Source organism: Styela clava, chromosome 2 (assembly GCF_964204865.1).
Source record: "Styela clava chromosome 2, kaStyClav1.hap1.2, whole genome shotgun sequence".
NCBI lineage: Eukaryota > Metazoa > Chordata > Ascidiacea > Stolidobranchia > Styelidae > Styela > Styela clava.
The window spans coordinates 23674545-23698268 of NC_135251.1; the positions used below are offsets into that span (position 1 = coordinate 23674545).

At 34.5% G+C, this 23724-nt stretch overlaps 2 protein-coding genes across 6 annotated transcripts in view; both read right to left on the reverse strand.

The window, feature by feature from the left end:
• LOC120335233 (uncharacterized) overlaps window positions 1-5644 on the reverse strand; it is a 33002-nt gene extending 27358 nt beyond the window's left edge. The window contains exons 1-6 of one of the 2 annotated variants that reach the window (XM_039402708.2): window positions 5355-5644; window positions 4333-4466; window positions 3985-4080; window positions 3115-3183; window positions 2916-3045; window positions 88-2832 (exon numbers count right to left, since the gene is read on the reverse strand). In XM_039402708.2, the coding sequence (XP_039258642.2) occupies window positions 88-2832; window positions 2916-3045; window positions 3115-3183; window positions 3985-4080; window positions 4333-4466; window positions 5355-5478 (3298 nt within the window). In that variant the 5' untranslated portion in view covers window positions 5479-5644. The remainder of the gene's footprint in view (window positions 1-87; window positions 2833-2915; window positions 3046-3114; window positions 3184-3984; window positions 4081-4332; window positions 4467-5354) is intronic. The other variant, XM_039402709.2, reaches the window with a different exon arrangement.
• A 4380-nt stretch (window positions 5645-10024) lies between these two features.
• Window positions 10025-23722, reverse strand: LOC120336457 (uncharacterized). 4 transcript variants are annotated; one of them, XM_078109854.1, is made up of 11 exons: window positions 23583-23722; window positions 18121-22185; window positions 15536-17792; window positions 14317-15252; window positions 13206-13406; window positions 12798-12881; window positions 12285-12458; window positions 11711-11846; window positions 11216-11373; window positions 10816-10911; window positions 10025-10412 (listed from the first exon to the last, which is right to left on the reverse strand). In XM_078109854.1, the coding sequence occupies exons 2-11, from the start codon at window positions 19602-19604 to the stop codon at window positions 10344-10346; spliced, it is 5595 nt and encodes a 1864-aa protein (XP_077965980.1). In that variant the 5' UTR covers window positions 19605-22185; window positions 23583-23722; the 3' UTR covers window positions 10025-10343. The 4 variants fall into 4 exon arrangements, with proteins under 4 accessions (XP_077965980.1, XP_077965977.1, XP_077965978.1 ...); XM_078109851.1 differs by having other exon boundaries at window positions 18121-19605; window positions 23583-23718; XM_078109852.1 differs by having other exon boundaries at window positions 18121-22258; window positions 23583-23718.
• Between the last annotated feature and the right edge of the window lie 2 nt (window positions 23723-23724).

The following is a 23724-nucleotide window of genomic DNA, read 5'->3' on the forward strand; positions in this document are numbered from 1 at the left end:
ACAAAAATTATTCATCTACAAAATTAATACACCGAATGCAACAAAACACCGATTCTACAAAAAGAAAAATACTGATGTGCCACTGACCTGATGAATCTATATCGATTTTCCCAGTTGGTTGTGGGTGTTCTTCAACAGCTTTTCCAGGCTCTGTATTGCTATCGCTCAAGTTATTCTGATTTCCATCTGGTGCAATCCCATCATCAGAAACATTAGATGAATCAGAATCTTCTTGCACAGTACCAGTCTTTTCAGAAACAACCCCCCTTTGTTCATGAATGGATTGTTGTTGTACTACATTTTCATTGATTTTTTCTACAGCTTGATCATTCCTTTCACCTTGTTGTGAATCATTACTTTGACTATGTGCAGTTTCTTGACGATCCTCTTGTGAATCGCCTTGCTCCATATTACCTTTAGGTTCATCTCTGACTTTTTCTGCATCAGTTTGAACTTCCGATCCATTACCTACATTCTGTGCAGTTTCTTGGTCACCGTCTTTTGAATCACCATTCTCTGGCTCAGTTTTGGGTTGAGAAGAAATATCCTCCACATTCTTGTCATGATCCAAGCTGTCTTCTGTTGTTTCTGAACTTTGAGTGGTAACAACATTATCTTTGCTAGAATCTTTGGTTTCAATGCCGCTGTCCTGTCTTGGGAAATCATTAGAAAGTTCAGTCTCTGTATTTTTCTCATCACTGTTAATATTAACAGGATCAGTTTTGGATAGTTTGTGATCATCACCCTCTTGCTTTGGAGAGTTATCAGCAGTAGGCCGCTCATTCCCATCAACAGTTTCCTGAGTTTGAGTATCTTCAGTTTTTTCTGGTTCATCAACACTATCAATTTCTTCTAATTTCGCCATATTCACTTTGTCATTTTTATCATTCTCTGATACTTTTTTTTCTTGTTCATCATGGCCTGAATGTAATTTTTCATCAGACGAATCAGAATCTTTAGAAGCAACATCATCAGACTTCCTTGTTTCCTCAGCATTCGTGTGACTTTCGCTTTCTTGTTCTACTTTCTCAGGAGGAATAGTACTGTCATCAGGTTTTTCAATCTCATGTTTCTCCATGTCATCATTGACGTTTCTCTCTTGCTCTTGTTCAGTATCACTTGACTTGTTATTTAATTCTTCTGCTTTGTCACCACCATCACTTGTTTTTGTTGGTTCATTGGAAGGAGCCTGGTCACTTTCCTCTGGTTCAATTTGATTTGCAGATGGCTCCTCCTCAGAATCCTGGTTCATTTTACCCTTTTCATCAACTATTTGGCCTTTCTCTGATTCCATCTTCTTTGGATCAGTATCTGCATTATTTATGTCAGAACTGGATGGTAGATTCTGGCTTTGACCATTCAGTTCGGTCTTATCATTATCAGACTCATTAGTTTCATTATCAGTTGGTGATTGTTTGTCAGTACCTTCTTTCAATGTAGAATCTGAATCATGAGAAGATTTGGTTCCATCACTTACATTCTCATCATCGAGCACAGCTGGGTCAGGATCTATTTTATAGCTTTGACTTTGGTGACCTAGTACAGCTGAGTCAACGACTTTATCTTGGACACCCTGATCAATCTCACTTGCTCTCACAGTGCTGTCATCCATTTCGCCTTTCGACTGTTCAGTTCCATCCTCTTCTGCCACAGTATCAACAACAAATTTTTCTTGGTCGACTGGAGTAGGTGTATCAGGATCAATATTTTCTATTTTATTCTCATTGCTTTGATTATCAGCTAAACCTTGATTTCCTGTATCGGCAGAGGGATCACTTTCAGGTGGTTGTGGTTCAGTAGTTTTAGTAATATGTTCTACATCATTCTCAGTAATTTGTTTTTCCACATCATTAGGTTTTTCCTGCTGATCATTTTCACTCGACACACTTTTAGTTTCAGCTTGGTTTTCTTGTGGAGAGTCGGGGGATAATTTGTTTTCTCCAGTACTAAGAGGTTTAGTTTCATGTTCCTTCTCTTCAGTAGCATTGGGATCTTTTTCAGATAAGGGTACAGTAGTTTTAGTAGCATGTTCTGCATTGCTCTCAGTACTTTGTTCTCCAACTTCATCGGGTTTTTCCTGTTGATCTTTTTCACTCAAACTACTTTTATCGTTATGTGGAGAATCAGTGGCTGTATAATTTTCCTCAGTATTGTGAGATTCAGTATTAGGTTCTTCCTTTTTGTTCTCATCTTTTTGTAAATCTTGGTTGGCTAGCTGGACAACGCTTTTTTGTGTGTGTGAGCTTTCTTTTCGATTATCCATCTCACTCGACTGAAATTCATCTGATTTGTCAGTAGATGTGTTTTCTTCAATCTTTTTATTTTCTTCTGTATGTTGTTCCTTTTCACTTTCTTTCAAATCTTTTTTTCCTGGTTCCAACTCTTTTTCTACGGCCTCTTCCTTCGATTCTGGGGCTGCTTGCGGATTCTCATCCACCTTGCCTGGATCAACAATTTTTTGTTCATCTCCAACTGATTTTACGTCTCCCAGAAGTGCTGCAATATCAGGCGGCATCTCACCAGTACCTTTACCATTGCCATGATCAGTACTCGTACCTTTTTCACTGGAATTACTATCAGTGCTTTCAGTATTTGGGTTGTTATTTATTACATTTGCAATTTCTGGATTCAGTTCCTTCATTTCAACATTCTCTTTTCTTTCTTCAGCATCTTCCTCTTTGGTGTGATGATCCTGCTTTGTCATCTGTTCCCGACCTTCATCACTTCGTTCCTCGTCACCTTCACCAGGATTAGGCAATTGATCCTGCGATTCTCCAGAAACCATTTTGACATCCGTGCTTCTAACATTCTCTTGTTGTTGCAATCCAACATCTGTTTTAAAAAAAAAACACAAATACAAAATGAGCAAAAACTTTCAGCGATTTAGATTCATTGAAACAAAATGAATTCCATACCATCCTTTTGGCTTCCAGCAGTCACCACTTTGACTGCTTCATCAACAGATGGAGGTTTTTCATCCTCACTGTTAGCAAAACGTTGTTGGTTTTCTTGATCTAATTTTTTCGACTTTTCAAATGTAATTTTCTTAAAAAAATAAAGCATAATAATAATTGTGAAATAAAACACAATCTAATATAAAATAGTAAAATTTACTTGTTTTTCAGCAACCAGATTAGAAAAAGGATCATTTGTAGGCTGTGGACTCCTTCCTTTCAGAAAATCCTGATTACAAAAGTTTCAAATTATTAAATACAAATTTTTCAAAAATATATTTTATTAAAAGAAAAATGACAATGATAAATAGAAAAAGAAATTCAATGAAAATTCGATGACATCCACTGTTATTAAAACTTATAACACTGGAGAAAATTTCACATCTTCTATGTAAGAAATATGACACAACAGCTTAACAAATACCTTGCTGCTAGATTTATCAATGCGTTTGAACTCAATCACGCATTAGCAATGGCCACATGCTTTGAATTTGTTGAAAAGCTTTTTTTAAATAAATAATGAAGACAGACAACTAACTACATGTATGTTTATAATATTTAAAACATAAACACAAAGCCAAGAAAGAATCTAAACTAAATGTACTTCACCAAAATTACAGTTCACATCAAGATTTTACTGTTAGTTACTAGAACATCGAATAATATAATAGAATATCACACGACTAATGTAAACATTTGCACAAAGCTTCAGTGTGAAAGGAAAAATTTAATCAGACATATTTTGATAATGTTTTCTAAAATGTAACAAATTGTTCAGAAAGTTTCTACGCTGTCAATGATGACCAAAGCCATAAAAGATGAAAACCACGACTAACAATTGCAAACAATGAATCGTGACAATGTTCTATTTGCTTTACATGCTACTGATCCGTAGATATCCTTACAAAAATGGATTTTTTATGAGACACCCCAATGTCCTAATAACAACATGGTTATATTATTACATAACATGTTATGATAACAACAACATGCGACGGCCAAAACTTAAAACTCATGCGACACAGAATACCTGAATGCTGACTGCGACTTTGGGAGGATCATGGATAACCATGTACTCTTTGATGAAAGAGCTTGGAAAAAATCCAAACCGCAAACTACCCATAACCTTGTAGAAAAAATGTTAATATTAGGAGCAAGGCTTAATCTTCAAAAAATTGTTTATAGTAAATTAAAAAGTCACATTGCAAGTATTCAATATAAGTCAGTCTTGAAGGTATTACTTCGCTGTTACATGCAGGAAATACCAGTAGCCTCAGACATCTTATGAGACCAACAAGCAGTTGGATTTTATTTTTATTTTTTTAGTTGAGGACCTCAACAATGATTAACTGGACAGAATCACAAGCAGATAGCCTACCTGCCCACCCCACAAATGTGTCTTCTTGCCAGCATTTTTGCTTTTCACAAGAACTACATCACCCTTTTTCAGGTTCAAAAAATTTTCATCTCTTGGGCGATATGCAAGCCTGGCTTCTCCTTCTGAAATGGTTTCTGAATACACAAAATCTTTGGTAAAATTATGAGGTAATATTAAACAATGTAATTCCATATAAATATATAAAATATACATACCATCTAAAAAACATTCTATCATACAGAATAAGAAGCATTATCATATTTTAAAACCATTTTTCAGGTACCGTATATTGAAGATGTGTTTCCACACAAAGTAAATCTTTGTATGGCTTACAAAGTATTCCTTTTGTGGTACCAACAATTGTTTGTAGCAATCTATGATGACATGAAAAAGCATACAGATATGCAATACCTTCTAATTAAGCAATTCCTGAACCTTGCAACTGCATCTCCTGATTTACAAAGTCATGGCTGTATATCTAGACTGTCTCAAATATCATCTGATCTCATATTCTGTGATCTCTAACTTGTCAGCTTCTGTGAATATTCAAACTACAAATACCCCTGACTAGACAATTCGATACAGTTTTACAACAAACTTTCTAAAAACTTATTTTTTTGAATGAATTTGCTAAAAGCAAGACATTAAGTCCTCAACCAAATGTAGAAATAGAGTGAATAATAGAATTGAAAGAATCTACCTCTCTCTAGGAGCTATATATAAGTTTACGCCTGCAAAGAGGGTGGGATGACCAGATGGTGGAAAACTTTATTGAGCAACAGTCTCACGTATCTTAGATTGCAAAATATTGTGCCCCCCAAAAACATTAACTGATACAAATTCCAAAATCATTAGACGTAAAAATATAATGGAAATCAAAAACTCAGAAAAGGAAAAATCACAAAATAAAATTAGCCCAAAATTTAAGAAAAAATATCTCAATTCAAAATCAAAATACAAGCAAAAAAAACAAAAAATATGGCAACATGATGCTTCAAAACGTAGAATAAAAACAGACTCACCTGAACATGTCTCATCAGCACATAGCATTGTATCTGCTAATTGAGCAAACGCATTAACAGAGCACAAAACAAAGACAAGGGAAATTGAAACCACAACAAAAATATCACAGTTGAAGCCAGCCATGTTGGATGACTAGATGTTGCAATTGCACAGATATAATACAGAATCCTACAGGCTACGCTGCCTCGAATATGTTATATCAAGTCTTCAGAGATTGCAGTGATCAGCCATAAGAATGAGGTTACAGTGATTATACCGATACTAAGAAATTACACCTAAAATTATTAGGAAAAATTAGGTAAACAAAAAAATAATACAATCTGATCATGATATAAAGTTAGTGGCCGAAAAAAAACAAAAAGATACCAATTCGAAGTTACAGATTGAATAATGATTGTCATAATCCATGGGGAGTTGTGAAATATAGAACTTAAAAAGATATTCCTGATTTGATATTATGTATTTATGAAAACAACAAATGTCTGCAATTTTCAGTCTATCTTTGGGTAATTGACGATGATTCTCAGAAGCTTATATGACCGGATAAAATAAAACATACGCACACTAAGGTACAGTATTTGTCTTGAGCAGCCAAGTGTTTTACGATTTTCATATCCGCTATAGTGTCATCAACGCTATATATGGAGAAAGAAATTTTTTCTTTGTTTAAATGAAGATTTTGAATATATAGAATGTTTCAACATCTTCACTCTAATCAAGACTCAATACATTTAATAAAAATACTGAAATGTTTCTAATTCAGCATTGCCTACCCGATACTGTGGAACTCCAGATGAGGTATTAGATATTGGGTTTGAATCCAATGCACTAGGAGATATTACACTTCAAAATATTTCCTTATTACTTAAATACATCAGCAAGCTAATCTTATTTATCTTTGCAAACATACACACGGTATATATATATATAATTCTTACTGAAATAACACAAAACTTGGGAGTTATCTACCGGTAATATTAGCAGAGGTATAAGTATTCTCAAGATTTCTAACATCCACAATTCAAGAACCTTAGTGAATAACACAAAACTTGGAAGTTATCTTATCTACCGATAATATTGGCAGAGGTATAAGTATTCTTGAGATTTCTAACATCCACAATTCAAGAACCTTAGTGAAATTCAGAGGAAAATAAAAACACATAAAACTATAGTACCAATTACATTAAAAAACTACAGTGGCAGATTTTCTCAAAATATTCTGCGATTGACAAAATTACTTATTTTTATTTTGGTTATACACTATTTGGTATGCAGGTCATAAAATAATACCCCAAACGTCAGGTGAAGTCTGACCTACACTTCTAAACAGAGATTATCATATAGTGTATTATACAATTCCAAACATATTTCAAAAAGGAATTATTTAAAAGGTGGAATATCAAATCTATTCTAATCTTGTCCTGTTAAGCAGACAACATACACAAATAAATGTATAATCACATTTCACAAAGAGATAAGTAATTTCGGATTAGTTTATAATATTTTATAATAATCAAAAGCTAAGTTATCATTTCTTAGCTTTATATTTAAATGCCAAATAACTGTATGATAAAACTTTATTTTCAAAATTAGGTATTCATTATATTGAATAAATATTCCATTAGCTACGGCCACCCATACGATGGAAGACCAATAAATCAATTCAAGACTCTAAATACCAATGAGATAAGCCATTGAAACACAAGGTATTGTCACACTTGACTCTTGATGAAAGGCTGATAAATTCTGAAATTTCAATGAAATTAAAATTACCAATACAGCTGTATAAAATTTCAAAATGTGTAAATATCTCAGAAACGCCAGCGCGACACACTACTCACTAGTACTACTGTATATATCGGCTATTACAGTATTATAAATACTCGGACTAATTCTTCCTCTCGTTATGAAAATCATGATATAGTATAACAAGTAATAATACCATATCACCCCATGTAAATATGCAATTATTTATTGTCCAAATTTCAACAGACTGCCCTCTCAATATCCAGTCTTATGTAATGTTTACGGTATCCACATTAGTATGCATGCGAATAAATATTCAAATGGGCAGATTTTGGTAACAGACAAAAACAAATATAATTAGACAAAATATCAATAAATGGATTTATTGCGTATTCTAATGGACTCTAGTACAGTTTCTGGATAATTCTGAATACAAGTTCATTCTGCAAATCGGTGAGGTAACGCGTGGTATTTTACTGATTAAAAACGTTATTATCTCTATCTTGATTGAACATTCCACAAATTATATTTTTTGTTGATTAGTATTATGGTATAGCTGTATACCAGACTGGATTCCATGGCGGGTGCACGCCCGAGGGCGCTAGCGCTCCGCAAAAATGCACGCGAGCGAATTCAATTTTGCACGCCGAAAATTTGCAATTGCTCACCAATGTAAATCGGTTTAAATTGTTTTAAAATCAATAATCCAGTAATATAAAGATGCCAAAATATTATAACTCCACAATTGTCGACTAATACTAGCTTGCAAAATTTGGTCTGATCGAAAAATGCGAAGCAAAAAAGACCATATTGTGTTGAATGATAGGAATCCTGTGAGAATAGTTATGGACGAAAAGATCGCCTCCGCACCAACGCTGGCCAGGTACGGCTCTGATTTAGCGTATTTTTCATACAATAATTTTACACGAATGTACTGAACAGTACCGGTATTTAAAGTCGAACAAACACTCTCAAAATTAGTGACGGAGTATAAAAATACTGTTTGGGGCCAATGGTCAAACGTCCAATTTTGCTCTAATTTGATGTATTTTTATTAATTCTACATAAAAACACTCCCAAAATTAATGACAAAGTATGTCCATTTTTCTCTGGTTCAACGTATTTTTTATTCAATAATTTTACGCGGATGTACTGAACAGTACCGGTATCCAATATCGCACAAACACTCCCAAAATTAGCGACAAACTGTAGAAAAAATGTTTGGGGTCAAAGACAAACGTCCATTTTTGATCTGATTCAACGTATTTTTTATCCGATACCGGACGGTGATGTATTGAGAGGTATCTAATGTCAAAGTCAGTTGCACGCGGGCGCAGTTGTTTTGCACGCCGTGAGCTATAATTGCAGAGCCATTATATAATGGCTCTGATAATTGCACGCCAGGGATTCTTATTTGCACGCGAGAATTTCTGATTGCACGCCCGATTTCTCGTTCAAAAAGGCCATGAAATCCCGACTGGGCTGTATAGGCTATTCACGATCGATATATTAGTCAAACAAGTATTTTATTATTCATCCGAAAAAAATGCCCCTTAATTACAAAATTTTATAGAGTTTTTATGGCTCAAAGATGACTTTGCAGTAGTATCACCTGTCCTTTCCAACTATATTTTATGATCATAATATTTCACTACAATATCAAAATATTTAAACTTTTTAATTTCATTTACACATTCTGACATTACTGCATTAGGTACTGCATTATTCAGTTATCTCTATTTTGTACTTTACGGTATGGCACCCAGACATTTATCATAATTCTATGTTAAAATAAATAAATTAAGTGTACAAAACACTAAAGTTGACTATATATGGCTATACTTTTTTTATTTTATTTATAAAAACAGTCAATATTATCAATACTAGTCAATCTTAAAAATGTACTATCAAAAGCTATGACATTACCGACTTTTCTAACAAGTTTTCAATTCTTCCATCCTCCAAAAAGCTATTTTTCATATTTGATGCCATATTTTTCAGCATCCCTCTAATTTTACATTTAAAAATTATTCTCATATATGGCTATACTTCACCTACCTAATAGTCACTGAACATACGGTAATAACACAGTTCCACAAGCAAATACGATTCAACCAACTATCGGCATTTCATTTTGAACGCCGTATTATTGAGCCGGAACATGTCAACGTGTACTATATGGACAAAACCGCTGTTCGACTCAGTAATATATGGGGAAACCCCGCGATCTGAGTCCGACAAGTGGATGGAATCGGGCATGATTCGTGAGCCGCTTATATGTTCAATGCGCGACTAGACTACTCCCTATTTATTTCAGAAGTGTAGTTTTTCATAACCACAATGTGTCCTTATAATTTTCATAAACATGTGTGGGTGTGTATAATTTCTGCTTAGGTTGTGTGTAAAAAACTTCGTTTACCTAATCAAATCAAACAGTGGCAAATAACTGCCAGACGTCTATCATATACCCTAGTCATTATGCATTGCGGTTTGGATGTCAAACCTGGTCGTTCCATGAGAGGGAGATTTATTACCACTCCCATAACCAATAGCGTTGCAAATTAGATTGGGGTGATCTTGCCCAAGAGGGCTGTAAAACTGAATAATGGCTTTCCATTGGCCGCATCCATGTATGCCTAGTTAAGTAGTCGAAAACTAGCCCTGAACAACAATCACCTGATTTTGTCAACTTCACACCCCACCCATTCAGAATACTTTTTCGCAATGACTGTTGGACTTTTCACTACGATAACATTACTTAGCAGAAAATAACACAAACCAGTCCCAATGGTATCCTGATATCAACCCTCAATATTAGACAACTAATGCAAGAAGCATAATTTGAAATCCGCAAAGCAAATATTGTCTGTAGGCAAACCCATACAAAACTGGCAATACAGCCAATATAAAGCATTCAAATCAATCCAATCAAACATTATTTTTATTCATGAAATATCTTCATATTTTACAGTGGGTAACACACACCAACAATGAATGTGCAAAACGCTAGGCATGGCACAAGAACATTAACATTTGGATTGAATATACATATGTCTTTGAAACCTATTGACATGAAATACAGACTCAGAATACTACAGATGAAGTTTTTGTTCTTCCAATACGATACTGAAGCAGTTGCCACCACAAGGACAGTGTATCGTTATCTTTGCATTCTACATTGCGCATTTTGAGGCAGTTGTGATCGGCAGCAAAAATTTACTCCGTTTGAAGATTATCAGAACTCAGAAAAGATCAATAACTTGAACACTTGAAATGCTCGAAATATCATCACTGACATCAATGTCGATTTCCTAAATCATAAAGAAGGATATGTTTAGTAAAAAAGTGATGATCTACTAATCGAGAAACATATAACATGTGCCTGCTTATCCAAAACCTGAGGCTGACTCAAAAATATTCTTCATTCTTAAGATGTTGTGAGTTTCCCTTACCACACAATATCAATGATGTTGAGTGCAAATTTGAACTTGGTATGAAGAAATGAAAATTTTATATTTAATGGTTTGATAAAAGCTTAATGAAATACAAGTTGAAATATATTAAAACAACACACCAGAATCGGAAAACTGTAGTTAAACACTATTTTGGATTGTAAAATTTGTTTCGTGGGCATGATAAGATAAGGACATCACATTAACAGCATCATCTATAATACAGACATAATATTCATAATACAATCCATTTTATATATACCACTTCATCATCATTCGGGTCAGAGTCATCGGAATAAACTTCATCCAAAATCACAAGATCATCTAATTCAGATTCGTCAAACTCTTCAGTGACATTCTGAAATGTCATAAATATTCAAATATCAAGTTATTCAGCTTTTCCTATTTCGGTCTCTATATTAATAATCAGTTCCAGCCAATTGGAACGATTAATTAAATAGTTGTTGGTAAATACAAACCTGAACCCTTGCACAATATAATAAAAAATTATGTTGGTTGTGCCTATATATAATGTATACCATATTCACATTTAAAACAAAGCTTGGCCACATGGCAGGCCGGTTAGAATTACCAGATTAATAAAAACATTTTGATGTCCCACTCCACACCCAAATTATATTAATAATTAGTAGAATATTAACCTTATTTTCCTCTGTTTGCGTAGATGGTCTTATTTTGCTGGATAAACCTTCTGTCCAAACTCCGACAATCATCATCACAGCCATCTGCTTTGTGCTGCGATCATCTTTCTTAAGAAGTTCACAATGAACTTCAAGAACTAATTTAATGCTCGTATCATCTGAAATTAAGAATAGTGATTCATTTGTTTGAAATTCACAAAATGGAGTGGATTACTTGCCAAAATCTTGATTTAAAAAGAGCATGAAGGGTCGTGTAAAATATTCCATAATGGTAGATCTCGTCTTCCAACCATAAAATGAACACCACACAAATCAAGAGCAAAACTTTTAGCAACAGACAAAATTAACTACCATAACACCCAAAAAGGACTAAGCAAAAAAATTATTAACTGATGAAACCATCCTAAAAAACAAACTATGATAGTTTCCCCAGTTACAGACCAGATAACCAATTTAGATATAATATGATTTATAAAATCTTTCACTACTACGAACCTGGAATTTCATACAGTGGGTTGCGATCTTTTTCCTTTAACCATAAAGATATTTTTTCTTCAAGGTTTTTAGCAGGTTCGTAATCACTAAGTAAATAGTGTTTATCTGAACTAGGCAACCCTTTTGTTTCCAGAATCTGTAAATGCCATATTCATTTATAAGTATATATAAAATCAAGGTAAAAGTAGATCACAATGGTCCGAATATTAAGACAGAGAATAATGAATTTATTTGTTGGGGTTATCGAGAGTGAGGTTGCTAGATCAGAGATGGCCAAAATTTTAGAATGTGGAAAATCAAATATATTGTATATAGTTTTCAATAGAAAATTTACACAAATCATTGTAAATGCATAAAAGGTGAGATAATCATTTTTTCAAAGGTATTCGACTCGTTTTGGTTTTCCTCGGGTTAGCTTTCACTATCAATGCAAAATAACATAGTGTAGCTAGCTATATTTGGTGATCTAGGATTGCCAAAAAAATCAAGATCCTGAATTCAGAAAGGAAGTTGGGTCTGATCTAAAAAATTAGCAACTATAAATTTTAAATTGCAATGTATGGAATTCACTTACCATATACATTCTCTCACACCATGTCCAAAGCTTTATCAAATAGTGTGATTCTCCTTGAAACTGAGGAAACATGTTTTCTGCATATAACCTAACATGTCTAATACTTCCAGCAAATTGCTCCCTATATTTAACCTTCGGTTGTAGGTAGTCATAACAAAGGTTGAAAACCGTTTTCTGCAATTGAAAAAAATTATCTAATTAAAGGTAATCAAGCAACCCTCCTACACATGCCTTCGTGAAATTTGAACCTGTGAATGTTGCATAGGATGTTGGTAGTAGCAAGCACTTGAGACTTACACCATGCGCCAAGATAAAATATCGAATGCTAAGGTAAAATTCATTTTAAAATTATGAAATGGGAATATCTAGCACTTTGTTGCTATATATGTATCTCTCTATTCCTTCATAATTTTTTTTATTATTAAACTGTAATTTTAGTTTGAAAACCAGTTTTTCTTTTCTGTTGTATTTGTCAATAGCAAATTTTCAAAAAGGACCCGGAGATTCACAAACCTGAAAAAGTATGAAGGTTTTTGTATCAACGCCAAAACAAGGCTTTTCTAAATTTACTCTTCGAAGTCTTCGATTATATTCATCCTAAAAAAAAAACCAAGCATATTAGTTTGAAAAAGTAGGGGAAAATTGCCTTTCAGTAAGTTTCCATTCAAAAGGATACAGCGAAAAAAAGCTAAACAAAATTGGTCCAGAAGTACAAAATCAGTTTATCGGATGAAAAATGAAACAAATAGGCAAGTGGAAAAATTGAAAAAGCCTTCATATACTTCGGATTAATTACCAAAAGGGTATTGATATGATATAACCCACAGTCCAAAACATTGGCCAAATATAAAAAATGAAAAAGATACAACATGTCAGAGGGCAGTCCTATGGGGCAATGTCAAGCATATCAAAAAAGCTTACCAGTATGTCTTTGCTTGGCTTGTCGAACAAACTCCAGATGCAATAAATAGCTTGATCACTATTGAAACAAGCAGTTTTATAAGCTTTGTCAAATGTTTGTAAGATGTCCCTTGCCACACCAAGTATCTTTGTTTTTCTATATTTGTCAAAGTTATATAATATATTCAAGTTTTTCTGAATTACAGTTTTTTCCACTTGTTGCTGTAAAACAAAGAGTTATAGAGTCCTTCAAACCATGAAACTTAATGATCAAGTGGATCATAGAGATAGAGAATTCTTTATATCAGTACTAATTAGTAACAATCGAATTACCTGTATATCTGAGATTTCAATGATGAAATAATTTCATTTTTCAAGGATGTAACTTTAAGTCATTGTTACTTAAATAAATGATGATACCTGCTTCATTTAGGGTATTCACAAATATATTTATAACATGTAATTAGAAAATGTTTTCGTAGAATTGTTAACTTATATAAAAACTTATTTTGACGAGCACATAGATATAAACATCAAAAACGATCGCGACTTGATTAGACAGAATACCAAACTTATTTAGTGCTATAGAAGTTGCAGCCATTATTTTTGACATGATAACTTATAAAACCAAATATCATTATGCCACTATGAATATTATACTAATTCCACGTTAAAGCGGAAAATGTAGGTGCAATAACAAAAATGACCATCAATGTCATAAGATTAAAATTTTATCAAATAATAGTTGTATTAGAGAAGCACATCATATATAGATAAAGCTTGTTTTCAACACCTTCCCATAAAAAAACTCCAGACAATAAACCACTACTAATATATACAGCCACTTTGTTTTTAAATAGGTCAAAATCATTTCTTTCAGCATGGTTTACCAAATTTAATATTTAGTCAACCAAAATAAAACAGTCAAACATTAATGATAAAAAATAAATCTTCGTTATGGACGTCACAAAAAGGAAGCAATATGACCCGGTGACCATGTGAGTTTACCAATCAACATTGCGGGACCACACAATGAAAACTAGTATAGTTAACTGAACTTGTGTGGAAAAAGGAATTTTACCAAAACATAGACGCGACGACAAACGACATAAAGAAATATATTCTGTATTACCTTAAATACTGGTAATAATTTCTCCTGTTTGGGAGTAAAAACTGGACGGGACTTCGGCACTTCAATATAATCCTTCTTTTGGTAAGTAATTGTAGAATTATCGCTTGTCGTACTCTCGAAGGACCGAATACGTGATTTATTCCACGATGACGACGGGTTTTCAGAACTTGACCGGTGAGAGGCTGTTGGCTTGTTCGCTAATTGAATAGGTACAGTAGTCTTGTTTTCTCCAGAATGATGATTGCTATTTTTGTTGTCTCTGGGACGATCATTTTCTCTATCGGTTTGCTTCACAGTTCTCTTAACAGTTTCCATCTTATCATTATTGACCGTCTTATCAGTGGGGCCAGCTGATTGTTGTTGATTAACCTTCTGCTGTGTTGGGCGAGACTTTTCGGCGATTGTAGTTTTGACAGAAGAATCTATTTGTTGGGGCTCGTGAGTGGGCTTCTTTTTGTCTGGGGGGTTGGGTTTTATGGGCTGTTTGATCTTTTGACTTTGAGTTGATACACCTGAAGTGCTTCTCGTCATTCTTTTTTGTTCATTCTTTGTATTCACATCTATGGTATTGGAAGAATTTTTTTGTGGTTTTACATTCTTTTTTTCAATATTTTTGTTGTTGGTTGAAACCTCTTTCGAGCAGTTTTTATCGAATACTTTTTCCACAGAAGGTGCACTTGCCTTCTTTTTATCATTGCTTTTGTTTGAAGTACTTAAATTTTTGTCATCAGTAATTTTACGATCGAAAGTGTCTTTCTGTGACTTGCCTCTAAAGCTATCAGCAGGTTGATTTGAATTAGATGTTTGGGTAATGGTAATCTTAACAGATTTTATTGAAGTACTTTTATATCCTGATCCATCAAAACCCGATTCCTGGCTTTTCTTCGAAGTGTTTTTCTGCAGTGGAAGTGGATCTTCATCTTCTGCGACCGATTTCTATGACAAAATTGAATTCAAGAAAAAATTATATACCTTTCTTACCTTTTGCAAATTTTGAAGCTTTTGAAGCGTGTTTCGATATTGAACATTCTCATCATAATTTGCATGACATGAATATATTAGGTAATCGATCAACACAAGCGTTTTGAACAATTTTCTTCAAATAATTACATGACGCAGACTGATAATATACCGTAAAGATGCAAAGCAATACCTTGCTGATATTCTTGGCAATATTACTCACAGCAATTTTGGGATTAAATAGTAACAAAGATTTTACCTTATAAAAGCCAGTGCCAGAAGATTTTTTGTCAATGAAAAAGAATTCATTTGCTTTCTTATCTGATGCATTCGATTTAGGTATGGAAGGCGTCAAAGGAGGTTCTTTTACGATAACAGGTTCTTTTTCACTTTGTGGAGCCAGCATTGAAGAACACTTTTTATTGAGATTTTCACAAGAATCAGCATCACTGTGTGATTGCATCCGGTCTGGACTCTTCCCTAAAGACTCAGCTAATACAGATGTTGGACCACTTGTGTCACCTTTATTCAATGCTATGAATTTGAGTATTTGTTTAGCAGGGTCGCCTCTTGGAATATAAGAGAGAGCTCTTCTATTGCCCTTGGTGACACACTCCAAGTAAAGAATAGGATCACACAATCCAGTTTTAGTGGCGTATTCATCATTTTGCAGCATATGTTGCAAAGTGTGTAGAAACCAATGTTCATATTCTTCAAGCCAATTACCTTTGTTCATTTTCTTAATAACAGGTTGAATTGAATCTGGTTTTCTTTTTATCTGCGTCAGATCATTGGAATTACTTTCTTCCTCTGAAGTGACAATTCTTTGTTGACTTCTAGTTTCTCTCACAACAGATCTTTTCGTCGAGGGCAGATCTTTTGTTTGTGCCGAATCACCGCCTCTCTTTCTTACATATTTTTGGTGATCTTTTTTAGATTCGGGAAAACTTTTTTCTCTACTTGCAGATTGTTCGTTAGTTCTAAAATCTGGTGAACGTTTGTTACGATGTGCTTCTTTATCATGTTCATCTTTCCAATTTTCTTCATCGACATGACGAACTTGTCGTTCTTGTTGAACAGCGTCCTTGCTTCTTTCTCTACTTGCAGATCGTCCGTCAGTTCTAAAATCTGGTGAACGTTTGTTACGATGTGATTCTTTATCATGTTCATCTTTCCAATTTTCATTATCAACATGACGAACTTGTCGTTCTTGTTGAACAGCGTCCTTGCTTCTTTCTCTACTTGCAGATCGTCCTTCAGTTCTAAAATCTGGTGAACGTTTGCTACGATGTGCTTCTTTATCATGTTCATCTTTCCAATTTTCATTATTGACATGACGAACTCGTCGTTCTTGTTGAACAGCGTCCTTGCTTCTTTCTCCACTTGCAGATCGTCCGTCAGTTCTAAAATCTGGTGAACCTTTGTTACGATGTGCTTCTTTATCATGTTCATCTTCCAAATGTTCCTTATCGACATGACGAACTTGTCGTTCTCGTTGAACAGCGTTCTTACCTCCGACTGGTGGATTACTTTCTCTACTTGATGGCCTGCTAGAATCTCTATACTTTGTAAATTTTGTATCATATTTTTTATTCCTAGAGTCAAAATCACCCTCAATAAATGGTACAACCGAATCACCTCTTGATGGTGACTCAAGATTCATGTCCATCAAAGGCTGAATAGACTTTTGCTTAGTTTCATCGTGACACACATATCTTTCTTTGCTCATCGCTCTGTATTGCAAGTTCGTTACATGATTTTTTCTGTCATAATTTCTTCCAATTTTCTCTGATGACATATTACTTGAAGTCGACCGTGTTTCACTTGGTGGCTTATCCGTTACAGAGCGTGATTGAAATATTCTTGCATCTTCCATTGGCAATGGCATTACAGATGTATCGATGGATGGAACAGGTAGAACATCAGCCAAACGTTCCCGATTATGGACAGAATAATCACGATTTTTAGAAGCATGAACCTCATCACCCAGTCTTTTAGACAAATTTTGGAAATTCTTGAAATTCGGACGATTCAATTTTCTTTTTTTGAATCCACCAAATTCAACGTTTTCCTCAAATCTTTCTGTGTGAGAGGTATGTTCATTGGCAGGGATAAATTTACTTTCCTTTTCATTGGTTTCAACAAAACTTTCATGTCTTCGAGAACGTGATGTTTTCAAAATGTCATGTGACGAGTGCCTTTTTGTAGGTCGACGCTGAAATACTGGAATGGAATGTCCTTCATCACTGTCATCTGAATGCTTGTCACTGGCTTCATGACTTTTGAGAAATGGGAAGCTGGCATCTGCACCTTCCATAGTAGGTTTTGGATCAATAGAATAGGAGTGTGTTGGTTTTGGCAATCGACCAGTCACCGTGGACTTTTTCAACAATCTATCCCGATTCGAGGGAAGCGGTGGTGGAGGAGGTGGCGAATAACGTGAAGGTGAATATGTTCGGGGAGAATTTCTCACAACGATGCGAGAATTTGAGATGGGATCTTGTTCCTTCTTTTTGCTGCAAGTGGTAAATATATTTAACAATGGCTTTTTAAATGAAAGACAATGCTTTCTTGCATCTCAACAAAAATTGACTGATGACTTGATGCATTGCTAAAAGGCGTTGCAATTTTGGGTATTGAACAAATTTTCATCTCTGTTATCTATCACCAGCCATTTGAAATTTGAGTTAGCATTAGCAGAGATAAGAATGAAGCATATTTGAAAAACTCTATTATTACGTCGATTGAATATGATAATTTGAATTTAACTTCAATTTATGTCAAATTTATGTAGTTATGTTAACTTTTTATTTCCCTGACTACACAGTCCACAAAAACACATACCTGCCAATCTTTTCTTTAGTCTTATCAAATAAAACTTTACGTGTGTCATTGAAGCTCCCCCTATAATAGGTTGTCTGAGGTTGGTGGCTGCTCCCACAGACTTTCAATACATTATCTGATGAAACATTTTGTCTGTTAAAGTCTTTCTGGAATTTTTTCAAATCCGGTTTTATTCTAAGTGGTTGTTCAGCGGTCATCGATCCCACAGAGTTGTCCAAATCTTCAGTTGTTCTGGAAGAACTACGTCTTTGACGATATGATGTTGTCAATACGGTGATAGGAAAACCTTCCTGGGTCTCCCGATTTGCAGAGTTATCTCGAACAGGTATAAAGTCATTAGAGCTATCATTGGTCTGCGGCTGAGATACATAGTTGGATGAATTAGGACCCCTAGTCTTTTTTTCGGCAAAGTAAAGTTTGTCTTGTACGGAGTCGAAATGCTGACGTGTGGGAGAGGGATTTTGCAATTTTTTGGAATATTTTTTCTTGTAGTCCTCGTATGTCATTTTAACTGGCTCACGAGAACGAGATCTAGAAGTTTGGCGGCTAGGTTTTTTGTAATGAAATTTACTTCCTGAATCATTCAAATAAGGCTTTTCTTCATGGGACGACATTGACTGGTTGCTCAGAGGGAGACTCGGACTCCGCAATCTGTTGCTATCTCCGTGACCATAATCAAATACTTCTGCAGGCTGAGCTTGAGAATGTTTTGATGGTTGAATCTTGGGATTAAGCTTTTCCCATTTGGCAAGATATTCCATGGGTCTGATCAACGCATTATATAATTCATTGTAATTTCTCAAATCAACATTTTCACTCTGCGTTTCTAGATTCATTCTGCTCTTTTGCTCTGAAAATAATTCAGGGTTTTTAATATTTTTAACAATATCAGAATTATCATATGAACTCCCCATATGATAAGGCCTCAGATTATCTTGCTTGCCAATGTAATCATCTCCTAGACGCGAAGATGTCGAAGCATATTGCAAATCATTGTTTTGAGTTTTCACCTCAATCTGTGTAGGTTTTTTGTGAAGCATTTCTTTAGCAGCCATATCATAAGCCAAAGGAATAGTATCTTTTTCTTCCCCTTCATCAAGGTATTCACCAACCCAACAATGATCTGGTATATCAGGACTACTTGGGGCCGGAATAGGTGTAGATGTTGAAGAAATATTAACTTCAATTGGCTTATTTGAATCGGATAGATCATCCAAATCCATTGATCCATCAGATTCTATAGGAACTCCATCCAATTCTGGATCATACTTTGGACTTTTGGGGATGTGTCTATTATTCGTCTGTCTTGATGAGAATTTGTATTCATTATTGTCGGGTTTTCTCCATGATGAGTTATACGAAGAAGACTTAGTAGAATTATTATAACCGCAAGAACGTCTGCTTCCTCGTCGTGATGCATGTCTTCTGCTGCTATGAGGTTGATCTTTGGACCGGTTATAGTGCCATTTGCCTCTGTGACTCATTCTGATAATATTAATTATTAACTATTAAATTAAGTTGCAATCCTGTTTTGGAGAAAACTAACAGATATGAGAAGAAATGACAAAGTGCATGCACCAAAAACCTTGAGCAGATTGTCATAGTAGTAACATTGGCTTTCTGTGTTCGCAATTCAAGTAACATCAAGTCACCTCCTGAATATGAAGATATAGGTCATGTCAACACCATCACGTTAATAAAGCCAAGCTGCATTTATTTCATAATATAAAATTTAATATTCTTTCACGATCCATATTCTGATCATATAATAATATGTACCACATAGTAGAAAACATCATTGATACCCAAATTTTCACAAGTCACAAACATTTCCACATCTCTGACATGGAAAAAATATGGATAATAAAATAATGCCATTCAATAGGATGATTCAGCCATTTCAATTTAAATGCAATACATGAACAATCTGATGTGGGCTATGGAAAAATACTTTATATTCAGCTGACTTAATCTTGAATCAACAATTGATATTGTTCATAAAACGCAAATTATATAAAGTAAGAACATAGAATAAAAACAGGCAACTATATCAGTTACTTTGCTGTCATATAAAATCAAAATAATATCAGAATCCAGTGGAATAACATAAGAGAACATGCTTCAACTTAATATTTCGTAGAACTTCTGAAAAACACCAGGTATGCATTGTAGAAACACATGGTTAATCAATATAAACATTATGCACTCTTAGCATCACCCTGGAAGGGATTATTCAGCTTCCATGTTTACAGTAGTTCAATCTTTCAGTCATTCAATTCTTGTGTTAAGCTTCTGCTGAATGTCAAGTTGAAATAGTCTTGAGAGAGTCAAAATATTCCTACTTGAAAAAAGCATAAGTACTCCAGCCATAGCTGAACATTATAAGCTATTAATAAATTTTATGGTAAAAAAGTTGAATAGAAAGTCACAAAATCCTTTCCATTTTTTAAAATCGTCAGATCCGGAAATACCTTGGTTTTCTTAGAATTGCATGGCATGACGATGACTGTCCAATCATCACAACATGTTTACTGTAGTAGCGCAGATTTCTATCTTTTTTGGTACCATTTGCTGGATGATGTCATATTCCGTCAAATTTGAATGAAAAAGCTATATCCATCAGACTTTTTCAAGAATGTTATAAAAATACTCAGACTTAAAAACCCTAAAATTTGTTTTAAATTTTCCTTTTTACAGTGTTCAGACATTTCAGAACATGATATTCATGGCAATATTATGATAGCCTATATAAATAAATTACGCTCTGTTTTTGTTCAGAATAGTAACTGATAACAACATTACAGAAATCCATCTGGATTCAGCTCAAAATATTGTCACATATTAGGCATAAAAAAATGAATGTTGAGTGCAATATGAAATGGAGATCGCTCTGAAAAATCAATACACTTGATGGAGTCCGCCACTTCAATTGTACTGTGATAGGCTTGTGCCCAATTGTTTACGCTTGACTGATCCAGACCAGACATCTGTTGATGGGACGTTAATAGTGTACAACCATGAAGCACCACATCTGATACTGTACCAATGTTCAGGATGGCAAATCAGAAACGGGTATTGAATACCATCTCTTATCAGGTATCTTCTACATTTCAATCTCGATTGGTATGATTCCCAGACAAGAATGAGTTGTCGGGTTTCACAATTTGTACGCAATTTTGTAGATAGGATAAGATTTACATATTCATCCCGTAGTAGAAAAAGCCGATTAGACGACTGAATCATATGGCAGAATGTGGTCTCTTGTCTGATTACCAGTCCATGTCGGGTATGGGAGTGGTTTGCCAGTTATTTGTTTCAGATGCATGGACCAGACATGATTTTTAAAGAGGGTTGGAGAAAGATCTACTGCAATCATTGTAAACTAACATCTTGGTCAGATGCGATTTGAATAAATTATGATCTCTTCAAATTTAAACCTCGCCTTCAAGTACAATTAAGCATTTATTGGGGTCACCCACAAAACCAAGAAGCCAGACACAAATCTTCACAACATTGTTTGTCAATATATAAATAAGTACATGTCAACATAAGGAAAAAAACCGGTAATAGATACCTATCTCCACGCATCTTTTGAATGGCAATATTTTCTATTGACATGTAAATACAGGTAGCAGGGTTCACTGGTGTTTTATGCATAAAAAGATGCAGGATTAGGTAAGGGTTACCGTAATTAAACCATCGAATCCCACTTAAACATCGACAGTTGGATACATTCTCTTCAATTCTTTCTCCTCTCAATGCCATAAAAAATTTACATTTGGTAGTACAATCCAAAATAGTAGAAATTTGTTTGTTAAGGAGGATAAACAGAAGGTCTTTGCATTTACCGTCACGTCACGTCATTTCCTATCTTACATCCCATCATGGAATACTCAGCACTCCATATCACCACTAGTCAAGAATTCTTCGAATAAAAGTTATCTCCTTGGATGAGAGTGAATTATCCCATTCGTCATCATATGCACGACTGTGATATGAGAGTCAGTGTTCGCCATGCTTCTATTTGAGATGAAGTTAGAGATGGAGCCGGAATCATTTTCCAAACTTCCAGAAGTCAAAGTCAATACAAGAATTTTTAATTTTTATAAGTCTGGAACCAGAGTCGAAATTTCACTTTCTATGGTGGTAATAGAAGTTAAAATTCTTGACAGAAATTCACAGAGGTTTATTGTTTCATAAAACAGTCCTCACAAGGACAACAACATAAATACACAACGACATGCATATTCAGTATTGACTGGATAAGATGACTGTGTATGAAAGGTAAATATTGAAAAATTGACTATATTACAGTATAAAATAATATTATCAGTTTCAGCTATTTGATGTTTAGAGTGTCATATTGATAATGCGGAAGTGGATTAAAGTGCACAGAAATTTATTTAACCAGGCCATGTACCGTACCAGTAACTGACCCTGAATTCTGGAATTATACTAAAATTAAGAGCTATTGTTCAACAAAGTTTCATATAATAACTTTTGAATGGACTGTGTCTACAATGTAATATCACCAGAATGTTTGCATAGTATATGGTACCTCAGTACCGGTACCTAGTAAATGAAGTTGTATGAACGATTTATCATTTTTTCAATTGTGATTGCTTGAGTAAAGAAGAAAATTATAATCTAATACCTGTAGCTAGAACAAACATGGATACCCATATAGCATAAACTGTAAAAGTCTGAAAATGTACATTTTATGGACCCTACTAAAAAGGTAGGTATCATAGGTATCACTCCATAAAAAGAGACTAAAAGAGTACCGGTAGGTATCAGTAGTAAATGACTAAAAAGGTAGGTATCAGTAGTAAATAACTAAAAAGGTACCGTAGGTATCAGTAGTAAATGACTAAAAAGGTAGGTATCAGTAGTAAATGACTAAAAAGGTAGGTATCAGTAGTAAATGACTAAAAAGGTAGGTATCAGTATCAGTTCGAAGACTAGCCAAGGGCCTCCCGTAGTATTTATACCTAAAATTATGGCCTAACCCTAACCTAGTACACATATTACATTCCGATGTCCGCCATCTTGGTTCGCATACTTCGGGAGCCCCCTTTTTAGTCATCTACTACTGATACCTACCTTTTTAGTTATTTACTACTGATACCTACCTTTTTAGTCATCTACTACTGATACCTACCTTTTTAGTTATTTACTACTGATACCTACATTTTTAGTCATTTACTACTGATACCTACCTTTTTAGTGAGTGATACCTATGATACCTACCTTTTTAGTGGGGCCCCATTTATGGCATGCTACTTATTAACGTGAAACATATTTAAAATAGTCTATAAAAAAAACTATCTTGGTAATTAAAAACGCCCATATTTGACTATAACTTACAGTTTTTATCGGAATAAATCAGCTAACCTTAAGGTATCAACGATTACCGTACATCCTAGCAGCCTAGTGTGTAAAAATAATGCTAAAAAACTCACCCACAGCTGCGCAAGCCCGCAATCACCACACTCGCTGTCCGCATCACAACAACGATACAAAGATATCAGTGATCTGATAGTGCAAATAAATGGAAGAAAGGCATTGCTGCACCACGCCGCTATCCGCGTATTGATAGCTGAG